General features: G+C 43.0%; 1 protein-coding gene across 1 annotated transcript in view; it reads right to left on the bottom strand.

Moving 5' to 3' along the window:
* LOC104376602 (lipoxygenase homology domain-containing protein 1-like) overlaps positions 1-14837 on the bottom strand; it is an 86374-nt gene extending 71537 nt beyond the window's left edge. The window contains exons 1-9 of the mRNA XM_086629495.1: positions 14823-14837; positions 14316-14508; positions 13297-13457; positions 10244-10544; positions 9584-9738; positions 8180-8313; positions 7118-7266; positions 5708-5812; positions 4851-4979 (exon numbers count right to left, since the gene is read on the bottom strand). Coding sequence (XP_086485621.1) covers positions 4851-4979; positions 5708-5812; positions 7118-7266; positions 8180-8313; positions 9584-9738; positions 10244-10544; positions 13297-13457; positions 14316-14508; positions 14823-14837 — 1342 coding nt within the window. The remainder of the gene's footprint in view (positions 1-4850; positions 4980-5707; positions 5813-7117; positions 7267-8179; positions 8314-9583; positions 9739-10243; positions 10545-13296; positions 13458-14315; positions 14509-14822) is intronic.
* Positions 14838-21107: the final 6270 nt, after the last annotated feature.

Raw genomic sequence — 21107 nt, 5'->3', positions numbered from 1 at the left:
CACTCAACAGTTAAAGAGGACAGGGTAGGAATCACGCACTTGTGGTCACTTAGCTATCAAGCTGGTCAGCACTATGAGAATCCAAAGGAATTTCCTTCAATCACACAAGGCCAATTGACCTTGATGCATGTTCATTTACTGAGATTTTGGGGTTAATCACACGACCAGAAAGCACTCAGTATATTTATACCTGCCATCTAAAGTTATTGAAACAGGGTTTACATCAACAGCTCAAGTCTTAAAACAAAACATGGATTCACAAGTTTTTGAGCAACTAGGCAGATGGATGACGTTAAGCCAACCAGAGGCAGGATACAAATATTATATTGATTAAAAATATCCCATTTTTTTCATTACTAAACAAGTGACAAAAATCAATCATAAGGAAAAGAAATAAAACCCTCTGCTGTCCGCTCTGACCTGGTTTTGTCTTAGTACCACCTTCTCCATAACACCAAGGCAAACATTAAATCACTACTAGATCAATGGTGAATGTAAACCAGTAAGGATCGAGCCCCTAAATTCTTCCTTATTCTGTTACCTTGTTTTCTCCAGAATGCCCCGTGACACCACAATCCAATGCGTCCTTTTGTCCTTTTCTATTTTCACAGCTTCTCAGTCCTGAGTCCTGCTGGAGCATGACTCAGACTTGCTCAGGAATAAGACTGACCCAGGAATAAGACTGTGGCTCTGTTCCTGGCTCTGCTACAGATGTGCTAAATATCGTTGGTCAAGTCACTTCCCGCCTCAGTTTCCAAGCTGAGATGGTGTTTACCTCACAGAATAAGGGACCTGGGTTCAGATGTCTGCATGCCAAATAGGTGTTTACATCTCTGGATGTAATCACTAAAGTCAGCGGATTTTGGAGAAAGAGTCAGATGAGCAACTGTAGGCATCTTCCTCAGGGTCAGCTGAATCGTTCTCCAAATTCACCAGATTGAATGACCAAACATCTATTGATGATACTGAGAAATCAGATGCTCCACTGTCATGAGGACATGTAAATTCAGATGTGCCATCTGGCAAACTACGTCCTGTCCCTTTCTATTTTAAATCCTTTCTGAAATCTACAGTAAGACTTGGGCACCACTGATTATCTGTAAGGGCTTCTCCTGCCACAAGTAGACCCTGTAGCCCACGTCACAGCCCATAAGCACAGCCTTCAATGCCCAGTGCTGTCACCAGGATCTGTCCCTGGACATCCCTCTCCCGTACACCACCTGCCCAGCTTCCACCATTTCCCACCCCTCACTACAATCTTCTCAGCTGCTTGTCATCTGCACCATCCTACACGGTGTCAACTTCGGTCATCTTTGCTATTTACACTACAGTACTTTATGTTATATTTCGGATTCAGCGTCTCTGTTAGGGTAGAGAGAAGGTTTCTGGCACCATATGTTACTGTTGGAATAATTCTGATTACGAGTATCGGAGACTAATTATTCATTAAAACCCCAGGTTTTATAAGTACGGCTCTCAGGAGAAGAGAGATGAAGAAGTTTTCTTCTACAGAGAGTCAGCCTGGAGGAACTCAATACTCTTTCTGCCCAACTCAACGAAACCAGCTCTGCTGTGCTGCAGGTAAACTGGAATAGTTTCTCCAATATGTAAAAGAAGGGGGGAAAAAAATAATGCTGGAGACCAAAAAATCACATGCTACACATTATGAATTAAAAATCATCTCTGCTGAAGCTCATGACGCTTGCTGTTGTTGCTTGAATATTAACATCAGCTCAGAACTGAATCAGCTAAGTAGCACCATAACAAGGTCAGCAGCAGCACAACTTTCAGCTGTCAGACTCCCATTTCATTTACATGGCACTTTTTAAAGTTGTACCCCCACAGGCATGATTTTAATTGGACTGCCCATGATGTGTTTTCATCGTTTGTTCAGTGTGAAACAATTCTGGCACGAGTCATCATAAAACAAATCACACTGTTTTAGTTACCTTTGGCAAACTGAAACCTCCAGGTATACAGTCTGGAAACCAGACTGCAGTAAATAGCACGGTGGGAATGGTTCAAATGGTGAAACAGCCCACACTGACACTGAGTCTGGTGCAACCTTTTTGACAGAGAGGCCTGACTATTTTCAAAGGCTGAATGTGGACTGATGGCAAAAATCGACTTTACATGAACTATGTAATCAAAGGCACGATACACCAGAAATTCTTACATCATCGTACTATATAGGGATATTAATCAATTACACAGTCAACATCTGCATCAGAACATGTGTCAACTGCGATAAAATGGAAAAACATAATGAGAAGCACATTCAAGGTCTCTGTGTTATATTTGCTCTTGTGAACATACTCACCATATCCGTCTAGAAATTTATTTTTTGTAAACATAAAGACTGTTATGTCTTGCAGTTGACTGACAAAAGCAAGGATGGGAGCAAAGAATATGTGTTCCTCTGCGCCAGACAGTTCAGGTAAAGAAAGTAAGATATGAGAAATGAAAAATAGCTTGGTCAAAGAATGGTGGAGGCACAAAGAGGTGATGTTGGCACATCCTCAGAGAAGAAAGGTGGTTTTAGCTTACAGACTGTAGGATATGAGGATGTGGACATTGGAGGGTAGGCCAATCAGTGTGAAAGAGACCTTTAACATGATCCACAGTGTTGACAGCAAAAAAAGAAGGGGTCAAAGCAGCTGATAATCTTTTATGTTGTTATTCTCAAAACTTCTTATGAAGAGGGAAGCTGGGGCAGAGAAAGAGAGATCTGGCAGCTCTAACTTTGGATGTCTAGATCAGGAACTGCAGAAGGTAAGGCTTTTGATACCATCAGCGCACACAATGAGGGATGCAATGAGATAGGAGACATCTTTGGTGTGGACAATTGATCTCTTGTCCAGAATGACCTAGGAAGCACCTGGCAGGGCATGGGGAGGAAATCAACTCTGAGTTTCCAAACCTCATCCCTCATCATTGTGGCCTCCAAGCTAATGAAGGGAAAAGGCAATTTTGACAGTCCCTTGAAGGTGTACCAGGAAATATTTGTCGACAAACTGAAATGAGGCAGACCAGGGAGGAACAAGTGAAATGCAATCCCAGGGCTGTGAGTTCCCTGTACACAGGCAAGGATGCACATATGAAAACGGAAAGAGAGGGCTAGAAAATAAGCAAAATAAGATTTCCAGTCATTTATTTCAACAAAGTCATGTTATCTAATTCTCAACGTTCTGGAGACGGGAAAAGAAGTTACCTGAACCAAAGAGTTTGAGGTGCCATAGCAAACTTTAAAATTATAAGCTTTGTACTCAGAAGGAGCTCCCAATGACACTGGGTTTACCTCAAACATTAATTTAGAGGGCAGTGAAATGAAGAGGAAGGAAAAACTCGAAGATACTAAAAGAGGCAGACTGCTGCAACACTGTCAGAAAAGCACCACAATGAAGAAACTCTGGAAGACGGTCTTTCAGCAAGAGAGGGGTGTGCCATGCCAAAGGCACTGGGGCAACCAAGACTTGGAAGCAAGCCCAAAGTGTCTGCTTTGACCACAGAAACAGCAATATTGGAATAGAACAAGATCAAAGGGAAACTAGAGACAAGGAAGACGGCTTGGAATGGGCTGAAGACTCGGAGATGAATCATAGAATCATAGAATCATAGAATCATCTGGTTGGAAGAGACCCTCAAGATCATCGAGTCCAACCATTAAGGAAAAGACAAGAAGGAGCAAAAAGATAGTCATACACAGCTACATGACTTCTAATGGCTCTGATTTGGAAAATACAGGAAATGTTAGTCTAGAGCACCCAGAGGAGCCTTTCTGTAGTAATTGGAATAGTTGGCATGTGATGTATTTATAAATTTATCGAAGACAATTCAAGGGAGAGGCTCAGCCTACAAAACTGCATGAGCTAGGGAGATTTTATCTTCTGTAATGATGGGTGTATCCTGGGGAAATGGCATTCTGCTCACATGGGATATATTCTGTTGTCTGCAGTTCTGCAGGGAAGATAATTCTCTCAATGGCTCCATCATCCTCTGATTTATCCAGCCAACGGCCACAAGGGAACTTGAGGCACCGTCCCAGTGATGGGGCATCAATCTCCACCCATTCCAGAAACCAGCCATTTGAGTTACCTGTGGTTGGAGAGATAACAGTGAATAACCCACAAAGCCCTTTCAGACAAGAGCAAACAAATCATTGCATTCCAGACTTCCGAGAAATAAATCTTCCTCTCTTTTGCCAATGGAAAAACAGAAGAAATACCATAAAGATCATTGCAAGCCATCGTCCAGGTTTGAGCTAATGTGCTTTACATTTCTGTACGCGTCAGGTTAAAGATGTGCATGTGGAAGTGCTAATTACTCCATCGCTTGGATTAATTTGCCTTTGTAATAAGACAGAGGAGTTATCAACAAACATGTCCCTTGGTGCCCCACAGGGAAGAAACCAATCTGTCTTTCCACTGCTTCCTAGTTTTTAAGTAGAGACTCATCCATGTCTAAGAAACAGCTAGGATTTAGTGATGAAAACAACAAAAATATCGATAAAATACATGAGACAAGTCTGTAGGTTTCAGGTGGAACAAGAAAAACTATCCGTTTTTGTGATATACAAGGAATCTCTCTAAAGATTTGGCTGCAAAACTAAAGAGCCTCTTGCAGAGAGAGGTTGGAAAGGTACCTGCAAGTTGCCACCACTGTGCTCTTATTGCCACAGCCACGGGAATGGTGTCAGCAGCAAAGGTAGTAGAAGCTACAGCCAAAGTGGCAGCAAGGATCTGCCACTAAAAACTGCCCAAACTACCTTTGGGGTCTTGGAGGCAGGTTATTTCACACAGCAGTGTGCCTAATGCGCTAGAAATACTACATTACAAAGCAGATTATCTCACCTTTGTTGTCATGGCCTATCTTGATTTTTTTCAGGTCTCCAATGTCCACAGACTCCACTGTAAACTCATCTACCTTCCCACGCTCGAATTTGTTCTTGTTAATCTTTGAGGCCTTGAGGCTGACTATCCCTGTTGCGGTGATGCAAAAGGACATTGCTCAGCATGTGAAACAAATCCTCTGGGAAAGTCAACAGTGGAACAGGGGAAGTGGCTAAAAGGTAAAAAATGGCTTTTCATCTCAAGACCTGAGCTTTGTCTCTCCCTCCCTCTGAATCCAAATCTGTACCAACACCCAAAATATACATAATTCCTTTCTTGAGTGATCCTCTGGCATTGCCACTGGGATGATGCTGTTGTGTCATGTTCACAGCTAAGGAAATCGGTCCTACCCATCAGTTCCCTGTCACTCTCACAGGGCATCCGAGTCACCGCACACACAGCTCGGCTGCTTCCAAGAGGATTTGCTCTTCAGCTGATTAAATACTTCTGGGCCACTCAAAGAGGCAGAGGAGAGCTGGATTTCAGGAGCATGCTGATTCATTGCTGAGGAAAGCAAATCATCCACTGCATTCACTGCTCAGTAATGTAGCCCCAGTCAACTGTGCTGTTTCTATAATTGAAATTAAAGCCTTTAGCCCAGCAGCTGGTGCAAATCAGCATCCCAAAGCTCGACAGTGATTTACCGCAGCTGGTGGCACTCTCCCAGCTATCACGATGTATGCGGAGACAGGGAGACCATGAAATTGTGCTAAAAAGGAGTGAGGAATGGGTATCGAGGAATCGAAAGGAAACTGTGACCTGTCTTTTCAGATATTCAGCAGTGAAACGCTGTCCTCTTCCACCACGTGAAGCCGTACCTGTATCGTCTTTGCTTCCATAGAGAGTGATGAAGACGTTGGCATCTGTCCCAGCATTCTTCTTGTCCCCAGTTTTCACTTTCACAGTGTATGTTGTTGATTTAGCTGTCAGATAAAATATCTTAATTTAAGAGTGTGAAGTCTGAGCCGGAATTAACTCTACTTTTCATTGCATATGCGTGTTTCTTGTGGGTTTTATTTCGACTGATCACAGACATGTTGTAATCTCTAATTCCTGCCATACGCTGCGGTAGCTCCTGGGGTGAGCTGGGCTATCTGGTTGCAGAATTCTTCTGCTGCTCCAGTAATTCAGTACATTGTCTGCATATCTACAGATAAGAAATGTGCTCAAGCCTTTCCATTTGCTTCCTGGAAATCTCTAAGGCTCCTCAAAGCTGCCTCTGCCTATATTATTTCATCTAAAAAACCACATCCTCCCCTTTATTCTATTAGCACCAAATAATGTACGTGCGTATAACACATACCAGAAGGTATGTGCACTTTGACATATAGTTCATGTTCATGAACACACCCTTCACAATAGCATCATTAGGGAGGTTTTGATTGCACCATCATCTAGCAAGTGCACTAAATTCATGAAAAATGTGGAAAAGTCTAATGTAATCTTCACTGTGCTGCAAAAACATACTCAAAATTTCCAAAACGGCACCTTTCTTCCATAGTTAGACACATGTTTCCAAGATGCTGCTCAGCCAGTAGGTCCTCCTGAACCAAAGGGCTCACTCAACAACTTGTGGAAATTTGTTGGCTGTACGATTTGTGGAAATTATTCATATGTTCAACAACATACAAGGGTGGAGTTGGGGGAGAGTTTAAGACTTTTCCCTGGCAGTGAAGCCAGTGGAAGTGCTGGGCACTCGGCGCCTTTCAGCATCGGACCCGGGAGTGCGTCACTGCTCTGTGGTTGCCACTCAAAATCAGGTACAAGAGAGACAAGGTTATTTGGAAGGATAAGCCACGCAAGCAGCAAGATGGAAAGTGAGACAAATTTAGGTCCCTTCCCTTTCTCTGGTCATGTTTCTCTGCTTGGTTTCATGTTGAAACGTTTAACCATTCCAGTCTGTGATGTGAAATGACTGGGATTTATGCCTTAGATATTAGAAACTAATGTGCATTTTAGTTGAGAGATGATGACTGAACATGTTATCCATCTTCCTAGCTTTCTGCCTTTGGGCCCAACCGTGCAAGATTAAATCCCCTAAAAATGAGGCGTGTCCACTCCTTACTGGCTGACACGCACTTCACACCTCATTCACACCTGAAAACTTCATGGTTGGGGCAGAACTACTCACAACCCAGTGAACACTAACCATTAAATGCCCTTAGCACTGCTAATAACTTGGCTCCTTTTCAACCCCGTACTGGAAGAAATACAAGTCTAACATAAACCTTTCTGTTCCAGGCCCAGCGTTGCAAGAGACTGGCCATCATTTTCCGAATCTTTCTTTACAAATGCTTCATCCACTGGGACCAGCTCCCTGACAATCTGACCGTCATCTTCCTCAACTGCTAACCACCGCTGGCATGGAAAATAATACCTACAAGAATGACAGCAGCACCCAGGACTTAGATCGGACTTCACAGGCTTTAGTAACATAATTAAGCGCAGATCAGAGGCTACTTAAAGAAAACAAGATTACTCAAAGCTGAACAATACATCTGTTTTCATCCTTGAGCTTTGGTATTGTTTGTGGGAACTAAATCCATAAATGGGTCAGTGAGCACTTACTGAAAAGTGCTTCTTCTGAGCTGTCAGCCCCATATGAGCGATTCCTTCTAGTTTTCACTCCTAGAAGAAGTTAAATAACTCGAGGGAACCTCTGTTCTCCCAGGCATTTAGTGTTTATGAAGAGCGGACCCATCTTGAGGTCCTTACGAACCCCACCCACCAGAGCATTGTGCAACTTTTAAGCATGAGACTTCAAGCATGCCCCAGCTCAATGGCAAGCCCATATTTCAGGTTTCTAACAGCCTAGGCTTTGCTCACTCGGCTGTCTGTGAAAATCATGGAGGTGTGCTTAGAATAGGACCTGCTTTTGGCCCAGATCTTTGCAGCAGATGCAAAAGACAAAGGAAACGTGATGTCAGGGACTTCCAGAGTGGATCCCTGAAAGGAAATATATGAGTGCAGGCTTTGCAAGGGGACCTCTTCGAAAAGGTGAGTCCCTCCCAGTAGAAACAGCTGAGGTTTCCTTCCAGATACCACTGGTTCCCAAACTGCAAAGATGCTGAGACATCCAAACCCCACACAAAGGCACCCCAGAACAGCCCCATGCTCCGTATAACAGAACAATCATCACAAAGCTCCCAGAGGATGCCTGCTCCCTGCAAGTTGGTGAGGAGCTATGACGATGCCCTTCTGCATCTCCTCCACCTTCCTGAGATTTTGCAGGCTCCTGAGAACATGCCCCCTTTTCTGACCATATGAAAAGGGTGCGACAGGCTGCTCACGTGGTGGTCTCCTTGAGGTCAACAATCTCTACCCTCTCCAGGAACCAGCTTGGGCTAGCACCAGAGTTATCGTGGCGGATCCGTAGCTTCTTCAGCTCACCCAGGTCAATGGCTTTGATGGTGAACACATCTACCTGCACAGGAGGCAAGAGGCAAATGACCGTGTTTCCCAGAAATGGGGTAAGAAAGGCAGCAAATGGCCAACGGTAATCTTTTTTTCCCATTAAAGCAAAAGGTGTTTGTAAGGCCCCATTGTACTCTTTGGGTGATTGTATTAAAATAACTACAGAGCTGTGAACTCTCCTGTTAACACTTATTCTTGGCTCCTACAAGGCAGTAACATCCATGGAGCTGCACAATCCTTCACTCCTTACTTTACCTCATCCCATTTCAGTTTCCTCTAGGTTTAACTCATCTTTCCTGAATCTTTTTACCTTCAGGCTTAGTATTTTCCCTCAGATTGAATTGTATTCACTCCACGGAAACCCTCCTGTGCATCTCCATGTGCTGTATTTCAAACCACAGAACCTCTTCCTTTTGTCATTTACTGCAACCAAGAGGTATTAACTGTATTAGTGGGAGAGGATGGTCCTCATTATCATAATACTTTAAACATCTTAATGTGATTAACTTGTTGGTAGACTTTGGGTTCCTACTCCCAAGAGCAGAGTACATTACATCTGCAGCTTGGAGCTCTTTCCACTGAATGAAGAGCCGTGTGCAGGTTGCAGTTTCATCAGTGCCAAGCTCATAAATCACAGCTAACAGCCTATTTAACAACCTTAGGCTCTTTTTTCGATTGCGAGTTTTCCACAGCTGCTTATTGTTTCTGTAATTTTTCACTATTCGAAATTATTCCTTGAACAATTCCTGGCTATAATAGTAGCTTGTTAATTTTTCATAAATGTTTTTATGGCAAATACTCAATCTACAAGAGGTGTTGTTTAATTGGATTGGATTATAATGTAATTATAGCACACTGTGTAATACTGCTTTTATTTCCTGACTGGTTGAGTAGGACATTTGGAATCGTATTTGCAATCTAAATACTGACATGCTTGGGCTGCCTCACAAATAATCTCCAATATTAGTGTAAAATTTGTGGTTTTCAAGTACTCCTGGCAGAAAACAGTATTACTAGAACGCTTATAGGAAGCAGATGCAAAAGGCGGCTCCGATGTAGAATTGGTGTTCAGCTTATTATTCAAATGATTTTCCCCTGGAAAATGTTTTGAGGCATTTTGCTTTAAATAATGCATTTCAGAAATAAAACACATCTGATATTTAAGCTGAAAGAAGAAGCCAAGCCTTGCAGAGAAGAGACTGTGATGAATGTCCAGCATGATAACTGAGAGAGCTCTGCCAGCCTTCTGCCCGCTTGAGTGAGTTGAGTTCATGCGTTACCTGGCCCTTTTCAAACTTGTTGAGGTTATTCGACCTTTTCAGCTGGCGCTCACCCGTGTCTCCTCTTCCTAGGCCATAGATGCTCAAGAAGACATTAGCATCCGTCCCAGCCCCCCACACATTCCCAGTGAGAACATGGACTTCATATGTATTCTCTGCAAGTAAAATCACAAAGGCAGATCAGGAGGAGCCCAGAAATAGCCGTATTCCATCAGATCTGTGGCCCATCACAAGAGCACGTAGCCTAAAAATGCCAGCACAGTTAGCTTTAAGAAAGGTTTTGTCTGCAGTTTGTTAGAATGTTTGCGTGTGTCTTAAAACACGAGAGGCTTTGTTAAAGCTTGCTAAACTCCTAACCACAGTAACAACTTGTGGGACTCGCGACCCAAGTTCCCAACACAAGCCTTGGAGAATCCTATAGCAATCCTTTAGGGTACTGCCATTTTAGGCTGTCTCCTCCATCTGCTGCCTGAGTTAAACCACTGTCCTCTTCCTCCCCCGAGCTGATCAACCAAGCCACAGTGTAAGCTACGCTGAAGGCCTAGGGCAATGGGGTGGCTGGGGCGGCACAAACAGTCCTGCAAAACACCACAGTGTGGTTATCGACCTTCATGCAACTGCCATATTCACACACACACGCACATTCCCTCTGATATTTACCCTCCAGAGCAGATTCTCCATCAGGCACCAGCTCCACCACAAGCTCCTTATCTCCTTCGTCTTTAGCCAACCAGCGGTGTGCCACAAACGTGTAGACATCCATTACTTGTTCCACCTTGGTGTCCTCTTCTTCCTCCTCGTCAGGCTTTTTCTTCTTCTTCTTCTTCTTTTTATCAGACTCCTCCGTCTTTGTGGCAAGGCGCTTCAGCGTGACGCTTTCCAGGAACCAGCCATCCCCAATGCCTTTCCCGTCATGGCCTATCCGAATCTTAAAAATCTTGCCAACGTCTGCAGCCTCTCTCTGCCACCAAGGGAAAGTCAGCACCCAGGAGGATACAAGACATCCTAACTTCATAAAGCGCATTCTTAAAAATGAGGAGCATCGCCTCTGTCATCCCTAACCATCTAAGCAAATAACATCATTTTGTTAATGTAAGTTTACTTTTACTTTTTCCTTCCTGTTTTATTCTTTCCTAACTCCCGCCAACAAATCTAACCTGAAAAGACAGAGCTGAAGACCTTCATAAAAACCACAGCGAGGATAGGAGCTGAGTTCATATTTACTGGTCTCCCTGCTTCTCCATTGCTCTCCTCAACAGGACTGTCTCTATGTTGGCATTAAACGTGAATATGCCAAAATATCGTACTGGTTTAAAAGATTCTCAGTATCTGAGTCCTTTTTAAAATTAATAGTAAAATACATTTAATACCTAGCAGGATAATGAACCAAGCAAGAATCAATAATGGTAGAGTGAAAAGGTAGTAAACCTGGCCTCGGATAACCTGATCTCTGACAGGGACCATGGGCTTGGTCTGCCCTTCTCCTTACTTCTCATCTGGAAAATTATCTTCTCGCTTCGCTAGTGTGCAGAGAGGATACAACCATTAGTGATTACAAGGCATCAGCAGCAGAAGGCTGTATCAGTAAGAAGACTTCCAATACAGCAGATACAAAACCTCGCTGATTCAGATTATTTATCCGGATTGCTACCTAATGAAATTAGACAGAAGGTTTTACTCCACACAATCCTTCAACAACCAATGACTTGTTTCTGATGATGGCTTAAGCTGTTAGGCACTGTTTATGTTAAAAAAACTTGCAAACACTTTATCCGGGCTGAAATCTGGCAACTTGGCATATACGGTTTCAGTCTAGAAACACTTTTTTCTGCAGTAGATAAAACAAAATCAATTGCACACGAGATGCTTATCAGAAAACTAAAATTGATCCAGCTGTCCTAGCATAAAGAATGTGTCTTTCCTTACACCGCTTTACCCTTAGATTTGCTATAATCATCCTGCGTGCCCTGCCTATAACTGATGGCATTTCCTATTAGCATGTAGCTCACACGATCTTATTCTTGCCCATATCTTTCTGTAAACATTCATATCATGAAAGAGAGAGAGGATCTGTCTGTTAATGCTTCAGAGCTTCTGCTTTGCCTTCTTATAAAAAAAAAAAAATCACAGGAAATGGGTAGAAATTTGAAGTCTGGCAATAAGCATCTGAGAGAAGATATAAACATGGCTATGTAAAGAGAACACTGTAGATATGCCTGTATTATAACTCTGATATTGGCTAATAGCATCTACTCATAAATTTTGGAAAGCTTGTTGCCTTTAAAATGAGAGAAAGCTAATCTTAAAGTTATAGAGGGTCTTATAAAAGCTAGCATTTATAAGGTGTTAGTCATCTTAATTCCAGAAAACCTCTGTGAAAATAGATAATCACTAACTCCATTCCATAAAGCAAGAAACTGAGTCACGAGGAGGTGAACTGATCTCGGAAATATGCACCACAAAATTGTGGTAAAGCTCTGGATAAAGACACCTCTGTTTCGTCAGTGACAATGGGAAGGATACTCCAGTCTTGATGACTCAGGGGAGTTTCCATCACTAGCTCCAAGCAGGTGCTTAACTTTGTGATGGGATTGATCTCACCTCTATGGGACCACAAATTTATGAAAAGACTAGGGCAACACCGTGCTGAGCCTTGTGCTGTGAGCACGTATGACGGATGTGCCTAAAATCCAGCTTCCTTTTGGAATCTGTGCTTTACTGTCCAGATGTTGGTGTCTCCTGAGGTTACTGCGATACAGAAGGATGTGACTCTGACACACATGCCCTGACAGCACATCCTGTCCTTGCTTTAACCCTCATCAGGTCAACTAAGACCAGTCTTTCCTCTTGGACCTTGGTTTTGCTGGACAGAGAACCCAAGTAGGCAAGCCAGAAGACAGTGGTCCAACCTAGCCAGGCCCCACTCAGGAGGTGTTCAACCATAGTGCGGTGCACACCGGCTGCTCAGCCTTGTCTGCCTAGGATCTCTTGCTGGATTAACCAAGTCCTGGCTCACATGCTTGAGTTATGCCTGAGGCTTTTCAACCCTGCAAATACTCTACTTACTACTGGTTTGCTCAGAAAGAGGTGTGGACTCTGCAGTATCAACCTAAATGCTGGCCAGACTGATAGCTGGAGGACGATGCTGTGCACCTCAAGCACTGTGACTGTGCAGTGCACGTTGGACTAGTGCTACAGGCAGTAGAATCCATGGGGCACTCACACGTTCACAGAAATTCCAGCAGCAAACCTCTGCAGGGTTGGGCTGACAACATGTACCTGTGGTGAATGGCACGTGTGACCGCAGGCAAAGCCAGGATTCCTTATATTCTGTATGGGGTTTATTTTTCCCCAGCTAGATAAAGAAAAGGGGCGGTAACATGTGGTCAGGCTCAAAATATAAGTTTAAGGTGTTTTGAGATCCAGTGTATCTCTTTTTGAAAGTAAAGGTAAACAAATCTGCTATTAGACCATATTTTTCCATGATACCTTTGCTACCAGTCTCTCAGAAAGTGAAAGATTTTCACTGCATGAAACACAAAACTTCCCTAAATAACTACAAAACCTCCCAAAAGTTTGGACAGAGGACAGCAATACCAACAGACCTGGCAATTTTGTTTTGTATGATTGGACCGATTGTTCTGCTGATGTCTCAGTTTTGGCTGGTCGTTTCTTTCCCCTCATAGAAGTGGCAACGACTGCTTTCATCATACCTTGAAGATATCTGTGGCTCCCCGTTCAAAGTTGTTCGATCTGTTTTCTAAGATGATCAACTCAGTTTTGCCAGTCTCGCCGTAAATCTGCATGAAGACTTTGGCGTTGGTGCCTGCGGCCCGCACGTCTCCAGTAACTACAGACACCTCGTAGTTTATCACTGGTCCAAAAATAAAGCCATTAAATCAGCAGAGAAGCTTAGATAACAACATTCCCGAGGGCTCAGGTTCAAAACTAAATTACCTCGTCTGAACAAATGACCACGTAGCCGACCATTCACTCTTATCCAAACCAAATGTCAGATAACACAACTCTTCACTGAACACTAACCTGATAGTTTTCCCTTTTACAAGTATTAAGCCAGTGTCAGAGGGATGCAAACCAGAGCCTTAAAAGGGAATTTCATTTCAGTATTAACTACAGAGTGGTTAAACAATCTCCTTAGTATAATACAAGGGACGGAGTTACACAGAGCAGAGGAAAAACACAGCATCCTTTCTCAGGATCCCAAGGCAAATTGTAACCATAGCCTTGAAAGAAAACAAATCTACTGATAAGAGTCAAACAGACCGTAGGGATTTGGTCTTTACTTATCAAACAGCCTCTGTCTTCCAGGTCATGGGATAATATAGGGAGGATGGGACCTGTGCTTATGCAGGACGGGGGCAGTGGGACAGGTAAATGTGAAAGTAGAACCCATTGATATTGTAATGAAGAAACACAACTCCTTGTGCTGTATTATACTGCCCAGGGGGTAAATTTTTCGTACAATCGCAAGAAATGAAGACAGAAAACTGATTAATGTTTTTCAAACTGTTTTTTAAAAAAAAAAAAAAACAACAAAAAAAACCCCAGCAGAATAATTTGCTTTCCTCACCAACATAAGCTCTTTGGGATGGGGACTTTTTGGTTTTGGTGTTTTTAACATAGTGATGTCCTGGACCTTTAAGAATGCTAGTAGTACAAATTTAGTCCTAGCTATAAAATAGCACACTTTTCTCAATGTATATTATCTCACATTTCTCAATAGGCACAATCTCACTTGGGTAGACCTCCACCTCCACCCTGCCATCAGCCTCATCTTTGTCGAGCCATCGGTTGCAGGGGAACATGTACTGCCTTCCCTGGACTGGAACTGTGATCTGGACACTGGCCAGGAACCAGCCAGACCGGAGACCCACGTTATCGTGTCCAATCAGTATTCGGTTGATCTTTAAAAAAGCAAACGAAAAGAGGGCAGAAAAAAACACAACACAACAGAATGTACTTAATATATAAAGATCTCCTTCCCCAGCAACGTGTTCTTCCACGATGGTCATCAATGTGTTTAACTATAAACTTTAAACACTCTTCACATGCTGGGATATATGCTAGACTGCTCATGTAGTAGTCTATACAAGATGTATTTCTTAATATCCAATGTAAAGGCCAGAGATTCTTACACCAGATTCAATCCTGAGTGTTATATTGATTCTGAATTCAGACACTCGCATGAAGGACAGAGCCACCTGCAATTAGTTCTTACCTTCCCAATGTCCATTGTATCTAGAGTAAACTCATCCACTCGACCCCGTTCAAAATAATTGCCTAGATCGTTATCCGAGACTAGGAGAGGCTCTTTGCTGGAGTCTGCTTTTTCCCCGTAGAGTTTGATGAAGACTTTGGAGTCTGAGCTGGCACCAGGGATATCTCCCGTCTTCACGCTGATGTGATAACTGACATCTAAAGTGAGACCAGTGTACGAAACACAGACACGTGAGTGGCATTTCCAGTGCTCAGCCAGGCAATGGGCTTCAAACAGATACAGGGGAGGTGAGGTCCAGCTATAGGCACAGAAAGCACTTTGCTCCTTCATTTGTGCATCCAGCAACTTAAGGCCATGCTGGATAAGCTGTCACACCTTGGAGTTATTCACCAAAACATAAGAGATGCAACAGTTACACTAATAAGCAGAAAATATCCTATACTCCTCCCTGTCATCATTAGATAATTACCAAGCCATAAAAATGAGCTTAGGCAAGTGAGGTGAATTAACTTCTTTTTATATTTACTATTTAATTCAATAGCTTTGACTTTTTTTTTCTAAAATAAAACAACATGTGTTTCAACCTGAGTGCTGTAAGCACTGTTTTCTAAACAAAATCATAGTATTGGGGTCCTGGTTCTCCAGAAAAGGATACTGTAATCCTTTTGGTGATTTTGTTCTGGCAGCACAGTGTTATTCAATGGAATTTACTCTATCAAAGCAGTAGCAATTAAAGATTCTTCTAAGAAAGCAATTCTTAAACAAATCACGACATTAAAAATTGAAGTTTCTTTCTTCATACATAATGTTGTAATTATTCTCTTTTATGCAAATTAATTCCATTCGTAAACTAGGATTTAAGGGTCAGAAGCATTTCCCCCAAGTGACCTACTGCAGCTCCTTGCATAAGAATGGCAAAAAAAGCCCAGTAGATTTACTGTGAACTGACATGAATTTTTAAGTAGAATAAAGCAAGTAAATACGTGCATACACAGCTCAAACCCAGACCTTCTTTTTTCCAAGCTAAACTCACTTCTTAGCATTGGTGACTCCCCAGCAGGCACTAATTCTCGGACAATCTGACCATCATCCTCATTTTTGTCAAGCCACCTGGTTTACAAACAGAAGTTATCTTTGAATAAATCAGACCTATTGGACCTTTCAGAATCTAGGTTGGCTTCACACATAGCAAAAAAATTCAAACTGTAGTAAAAAAGATATTTTTACAGGGCTCCATATCTCTGTTAAGTTTGCGGGAGCTTGACCAGACCCCGCAGCAGTCACACTTTAAACCTCCGTTTTTCCAAGAAGAGAGATCATAAGAGCCCTGCTCGCATCATCTGCTGTGATGTCCATCTGTCCAGAAACACAGACTCCACGGCCACAAGTTATTCCTGTAAATGGACAATCTCAGTCTCTTGAAAGCATTGATCTTCGTCGACCAGAAATACTTGCAGACTTAATTACTGGCTGCCTTGGTTACAACCTTCATGACGCCGATGTTACTAAAACCCCCTTTTTCTTAGTGCTTACTTAGACTAGTTTATCATCACTTTTCCCCTCTTACAGATAAGTATATAACCTTTTTTTGTCCTCTGAGGAAGGGCTGAATTATGTTGTTCCCATTTTCAGAGCTGGGTATGCGGAGGCAGCTGGCACCAGCAAAAGGAAGGATTTCTCTTGCTTCTCTACATTAATCTATTTATCCAACTAGACTAACTGAGAAGAAGAGCCAGGCAAAAAGCAAAATGTGGCATGATCTCAAGGGAAAAAAACTGAAAGGATAATGGAGGGAAACCAATTGCTAATCTGGTAACCTTCACAGCCACTCCTTGAGCCTCAGGGATGAAGGAATTACGGCCCCAAACCCATCACATGCCGTACCGCAACGGTTGTACGACAACAGGAAGGGCCTTGGCAGAGATTTTTCACTTGCCACTTTGAACTCAGGCTGCTGTGGCTCTCAAGATATTCCTGTAAGCACCTGCTTAGGGTCAGGTATCCGACAGCGGTGCACTGGGGCCATTTCAGTGCCTGAACATCGTGCCGTGAGAGCAGAAGCAGTTCCCAGAAAGGCTGCTCTTCCCAGAAACACAGCTGTCTGCAAGAGCAGCTTTTGCAGCTAAAAGTACTGCTTAAAACCAGTGGGGTTATCAAACGACAAGTGAGCAAGCTCTGGCAGGTCGTGCAGGGTATTTAAATGGCTATAATAATTCCCAGAACTAGAAAAACGAATCCCCATAAACTATTTCTTTTTAAAGAAGGCCACACAGCTATGTGAATGGCACCAGAGCGCAGAAGACCTGCTTCTGCCCAGACACACGCGTCACGGATGTACTGTAAGGTTCCTGCAATGTTGCTGTGCTGTGTGTCTTCTCCTTGGCCAACCCTCACACCAAACAGGAGAGGAGCTCACTTTCCAGTTGAGTTTCCATTTTTGATTTTGCTGATGAGCCACCACACATGGAAATCAGCAAATGACCCTCATATCAGGGATCTGGGGACATGAACAAATGCCCACTGACAGCTGGATCAAACCCATGGTATCCCTCTGGTAATAAATCAGCATAGCTTACAGTCATGGACTTGCCATGGTGACCAACAAATAACTAGACATTTTGGATGACCCAGGATGATAGGTCTCCATTTCATCCATCTGAAGAAACGTTATCATTTTAGTTTCCTCCTCTCCAGAGGAAAACAATAAGCACAAAGAAACCATGCAGAAAACCATCACTAGGAAATAAATCCAAATATAAGCCAGTCCAGGAGCACCAGCAGCAAAGCCCCCATGCAAAAGCAGTGCATACAACCCCACCACACAGACACACATCTCCCCTCCCAGCTCCCCTCTAAACTTTGGCGGGTTGTCGGGTATGCAGTCTACCCCGTATTCTTCCCTTTCACTCTGTAGAGCAGGTGGCCATGTGCAGGTAGCTTGAAAAGAGTTAAAAAGCTAAGGGAGTCAGCATGAAGGTGATGGACACGTGAACATGTGATGATCAAACGAACGTCATGTGAGGGCATAAGATGGGGTGCTGTGCCTCGGTGGAAGCTGAGAGTTGTAGTGGGGATAGAGGAGCAGGGAAATCTATGGGGAAGACCATGAAATTGAGGTCAAGAGTTAAGCAAGGGTGGAGTGCAAGGAGGGCAGAAGAGGAGCATGACAAGACATCACATTTTCTTAAGAAAGGAAGACTCTATTGATGTTTTGGGGTTAGGGGATTATTTTTTTTACCTGTTAGAACTGGTCCTTAATACCTTTGTATCATGTAGTTCTCGATGCTGGCTCAGGATTCATGTCCTTAGACAGGTATCCAGTGGTTAGGGGACCACATCATCCCAAAAGTTGAGATACTTCTGTGTACACGGATGTTAACGGGGAAGACTCACAAAATTCGAGCCTGAACAACCCCCCCACACACCAGGACCACTGAATTCTGCACAGCCTTCAGAAATGCAGAAGCTCATAGACATCCTTCTGCTCTCCTGCTGCTGTTTTTTGTGTCCTGCAAGCTGCTGGTTTTGCTGCCTGTGTACATGCTGGTTTTTGTCACCTTCACCATGACTGATGTTTTAGGGAAATGTGGGATGAATCTGGGGGAACCGTTTCTGCACCAAGGTGGCAGGATGAAAATACATCCCACAAGAAACACATCTCTGTGTGCTGCATGGTAGATGCTAACTGCTTCAGCAGTGAGGACAGAAGAGAAAAATGATTCAAAAAAGGAGGACACACCCCTAGATAAAGAAATTTCCTCTACCAGGGTTAGCAGCTACTCCTGGCAAGAGAAGGATTATGTCTTGGACTGAAGGAGGAAGAGGGAAGTTTATCAGCAGAAGTGGATTAAGGCTCCTCGCTTTGTTTCAGCCAAGAGAACAGCCAGAAGTGACTATTTTCTCAAGAAGATGGCTTTAACTAGTGACAGAGGAAGTATTTGGATGAGCAATGCCATTGTGTTCCTTCCCTCCAGCACATATGCTGCAATATCCTAATTTTCCCTTCAATGTGATTCCAATAACGTATCACTGAGCAGCAGACTGCAACCAGGGGTTTATAGCCTTACACTGAACACAAATGGATTGACACATTATAAACACATCAGGCTGCAGAAAATATAGATTTTCAGTACAGGGCTATCATATTGCTAGTACAAGAGACCTGTCAAAATCTTTTATTTCACCAGAGCTCCCATACAGTTTCAATGTATGTAATCCACATGCCTCTGTGTACTACATACACTATTACCAAGGATGTAATGCTGTCCTGTATCACATACTTGGTTCTAAAGAGATATTGTACGTCTGAGAAAACAAAGTGGACAAAAATCAGACATGAAAGCCACTTCAGATAGAATTTCTAGAGGATCAGAGAGTCAGAGAAGCATTGGGAGAAAAAACAAAACAAACCAAAACACAGTATAACATCATATATGGCATTTGAAACCCAGTAGATGATAGCCTGTGTGCAATTAGAACAATTAGCACATCCAGATTCAGACATACATATGTATTTGTGTGTGTGTGTCTTTAAATACAACCTATATATATAAATATGTGTAAAATAGATAGACATTTTGGTCTATTTTTAGGAAACAAAAAGGAGGTTTCTCTAGATCCTTTGTATGACGAGCACTTTTGGCATTTGATTGAATAAATGTTCTTTCACAGGAGCCTCCTGGTGCATCATCCCGTTCACGGTCCGTCTGTTGTTCTTCAGAGAATTAACGATGTTCCCTTATGCTTGTGCTGGAGAAAAATTAGGATGGTGCAGTCCATATGCTTAGAAAAAAATGTAACGAAGTATCACTGAAGATTTCAGTGGAGCTGTAATGATTTATAGCACATAAAATTCTATCTTATCACGAACTCACTGCTTTGCCTGATTGAAAACTCATTTCTGTCTGGAATATAAATATTATGAAAAATAGCATATTTTAGAGAATGTCAGCTGGTCCATTCCTGGACTTCCACTGAGCCTTGAGGAGAAAATGAAATCTGAAGAACTCAGTTCTGAGCTTCAAAAAGGTTTGGCTCCAATTGTGGGGTGAAAGGTGAACTCCTTCGTTTAGAACTTTCATAACCACAATACCCAAACCACAGCAGGCATTACAAGGTATGAATTGTTCAGTTGTGCCACTGAATGGTTACGTTCAGTTCCTAAAAGCACAGATATTGCCAAGTCGTGTGGTCATAAGGGGGGAACAATACTGCAACACGTCCAAGTGACGTACTGGTAACTTTGCAAATAGCGCTTGGAGAAGTCACTTGTGTTGACTTCTTGCAGAAGATCAAATGACCACCTTAAAAATCACCGACTCTAAGAAGAGCTACAAGCCATTCCCTTCACAGCCAGCTGGTTTAAGAGTTGAAAGCACAGGCCTGGGAGTCATTATTTCTTGATGCTCTTCCTGAATCTGACACAAACTCACAATTAATCCACTTAGCTTCTCTTTATCTCTGCTGGCTCCCTTGTACGACAAAGATCGTTCTTCTCACAGAGCTCTTGTGACTATTAGGTAATAGATGTTCCTACAGAGCCATAAAAAAGCTTTCAAATTAAAAGACAAAACATAGCCATGTATATGAATATATAAATAACAAGAACAGAGACTTCAACGAGTTACATGCAATGAAGATCTTATAAGGACATCCTACAGACGTTAACTTAGTGGAAGCTGGTTAGCCAGCTCTTTGCTATAGTATCTGCTCTCCACATTCTGGGACAGCTTAGTCTTTACAGAGGTAAGAAGCCTGTGAAGCTTTCTGCACGGGTGAGATGTGTTTCTGCTGGAAGGCATTTTGTCCGGTAGCTGTCTCACAGTAGCAGCTAAGCAGCAGGAAGTCAATGGAGTAGCTTTCAGTAAGGACACAGCAGCAGAAGTTGTTTTCTCCAGACCATGTGATTATGCTAGAGTGGAAGTTAATCAGGTCTTGGAGATGAAGGCAATGAGAACATCAGCATGTCTACTGGCTGGCCACAGACTGACCAAGCAGAAACGGAAGCCTCCCTGGTGTCCCCAGCACAGAATCTCTAACTAACCTCACTTGCATTGGCTCACTGAAAGAAGGCCATTCTTCTTGGCCAAGTCTTGGCCAACATCTTGGCTCTGAAGAAGCAATGGAAGCAGGCTTCTTTGAGCACCCGCCAAAGCAGCGAGGACATAAGCTGTCCTTGGCCTACAGGACTGGAGGAGAACATCCAAACACTGCAGGTCATGGAGACGTTTATCCCTCACATGGAGGATGCAGTGGGTGAGCACCTTCGCCCTCAGATATCTCCAG

Source organism: Tauraco erythrolophus, chromosome Z (genome assembly GCF_009769465.1).
Source record: "Tauraco erythrolophus isolate bTauEry1 chromosome Z, bTauEry1.pri, whole genome shotgun sequence".
Taxonomy (NCBI): Eukaryota; Metazoa; Chordata; class Aves; order Musophagiformes; family Musophagidae; genus Tauraco; species Tauraco erythrolophus.
Note: the sequence above shows the minus strand (reverse complement) of the source record. Positions and strands in the feature narration are given on the sequence as shown.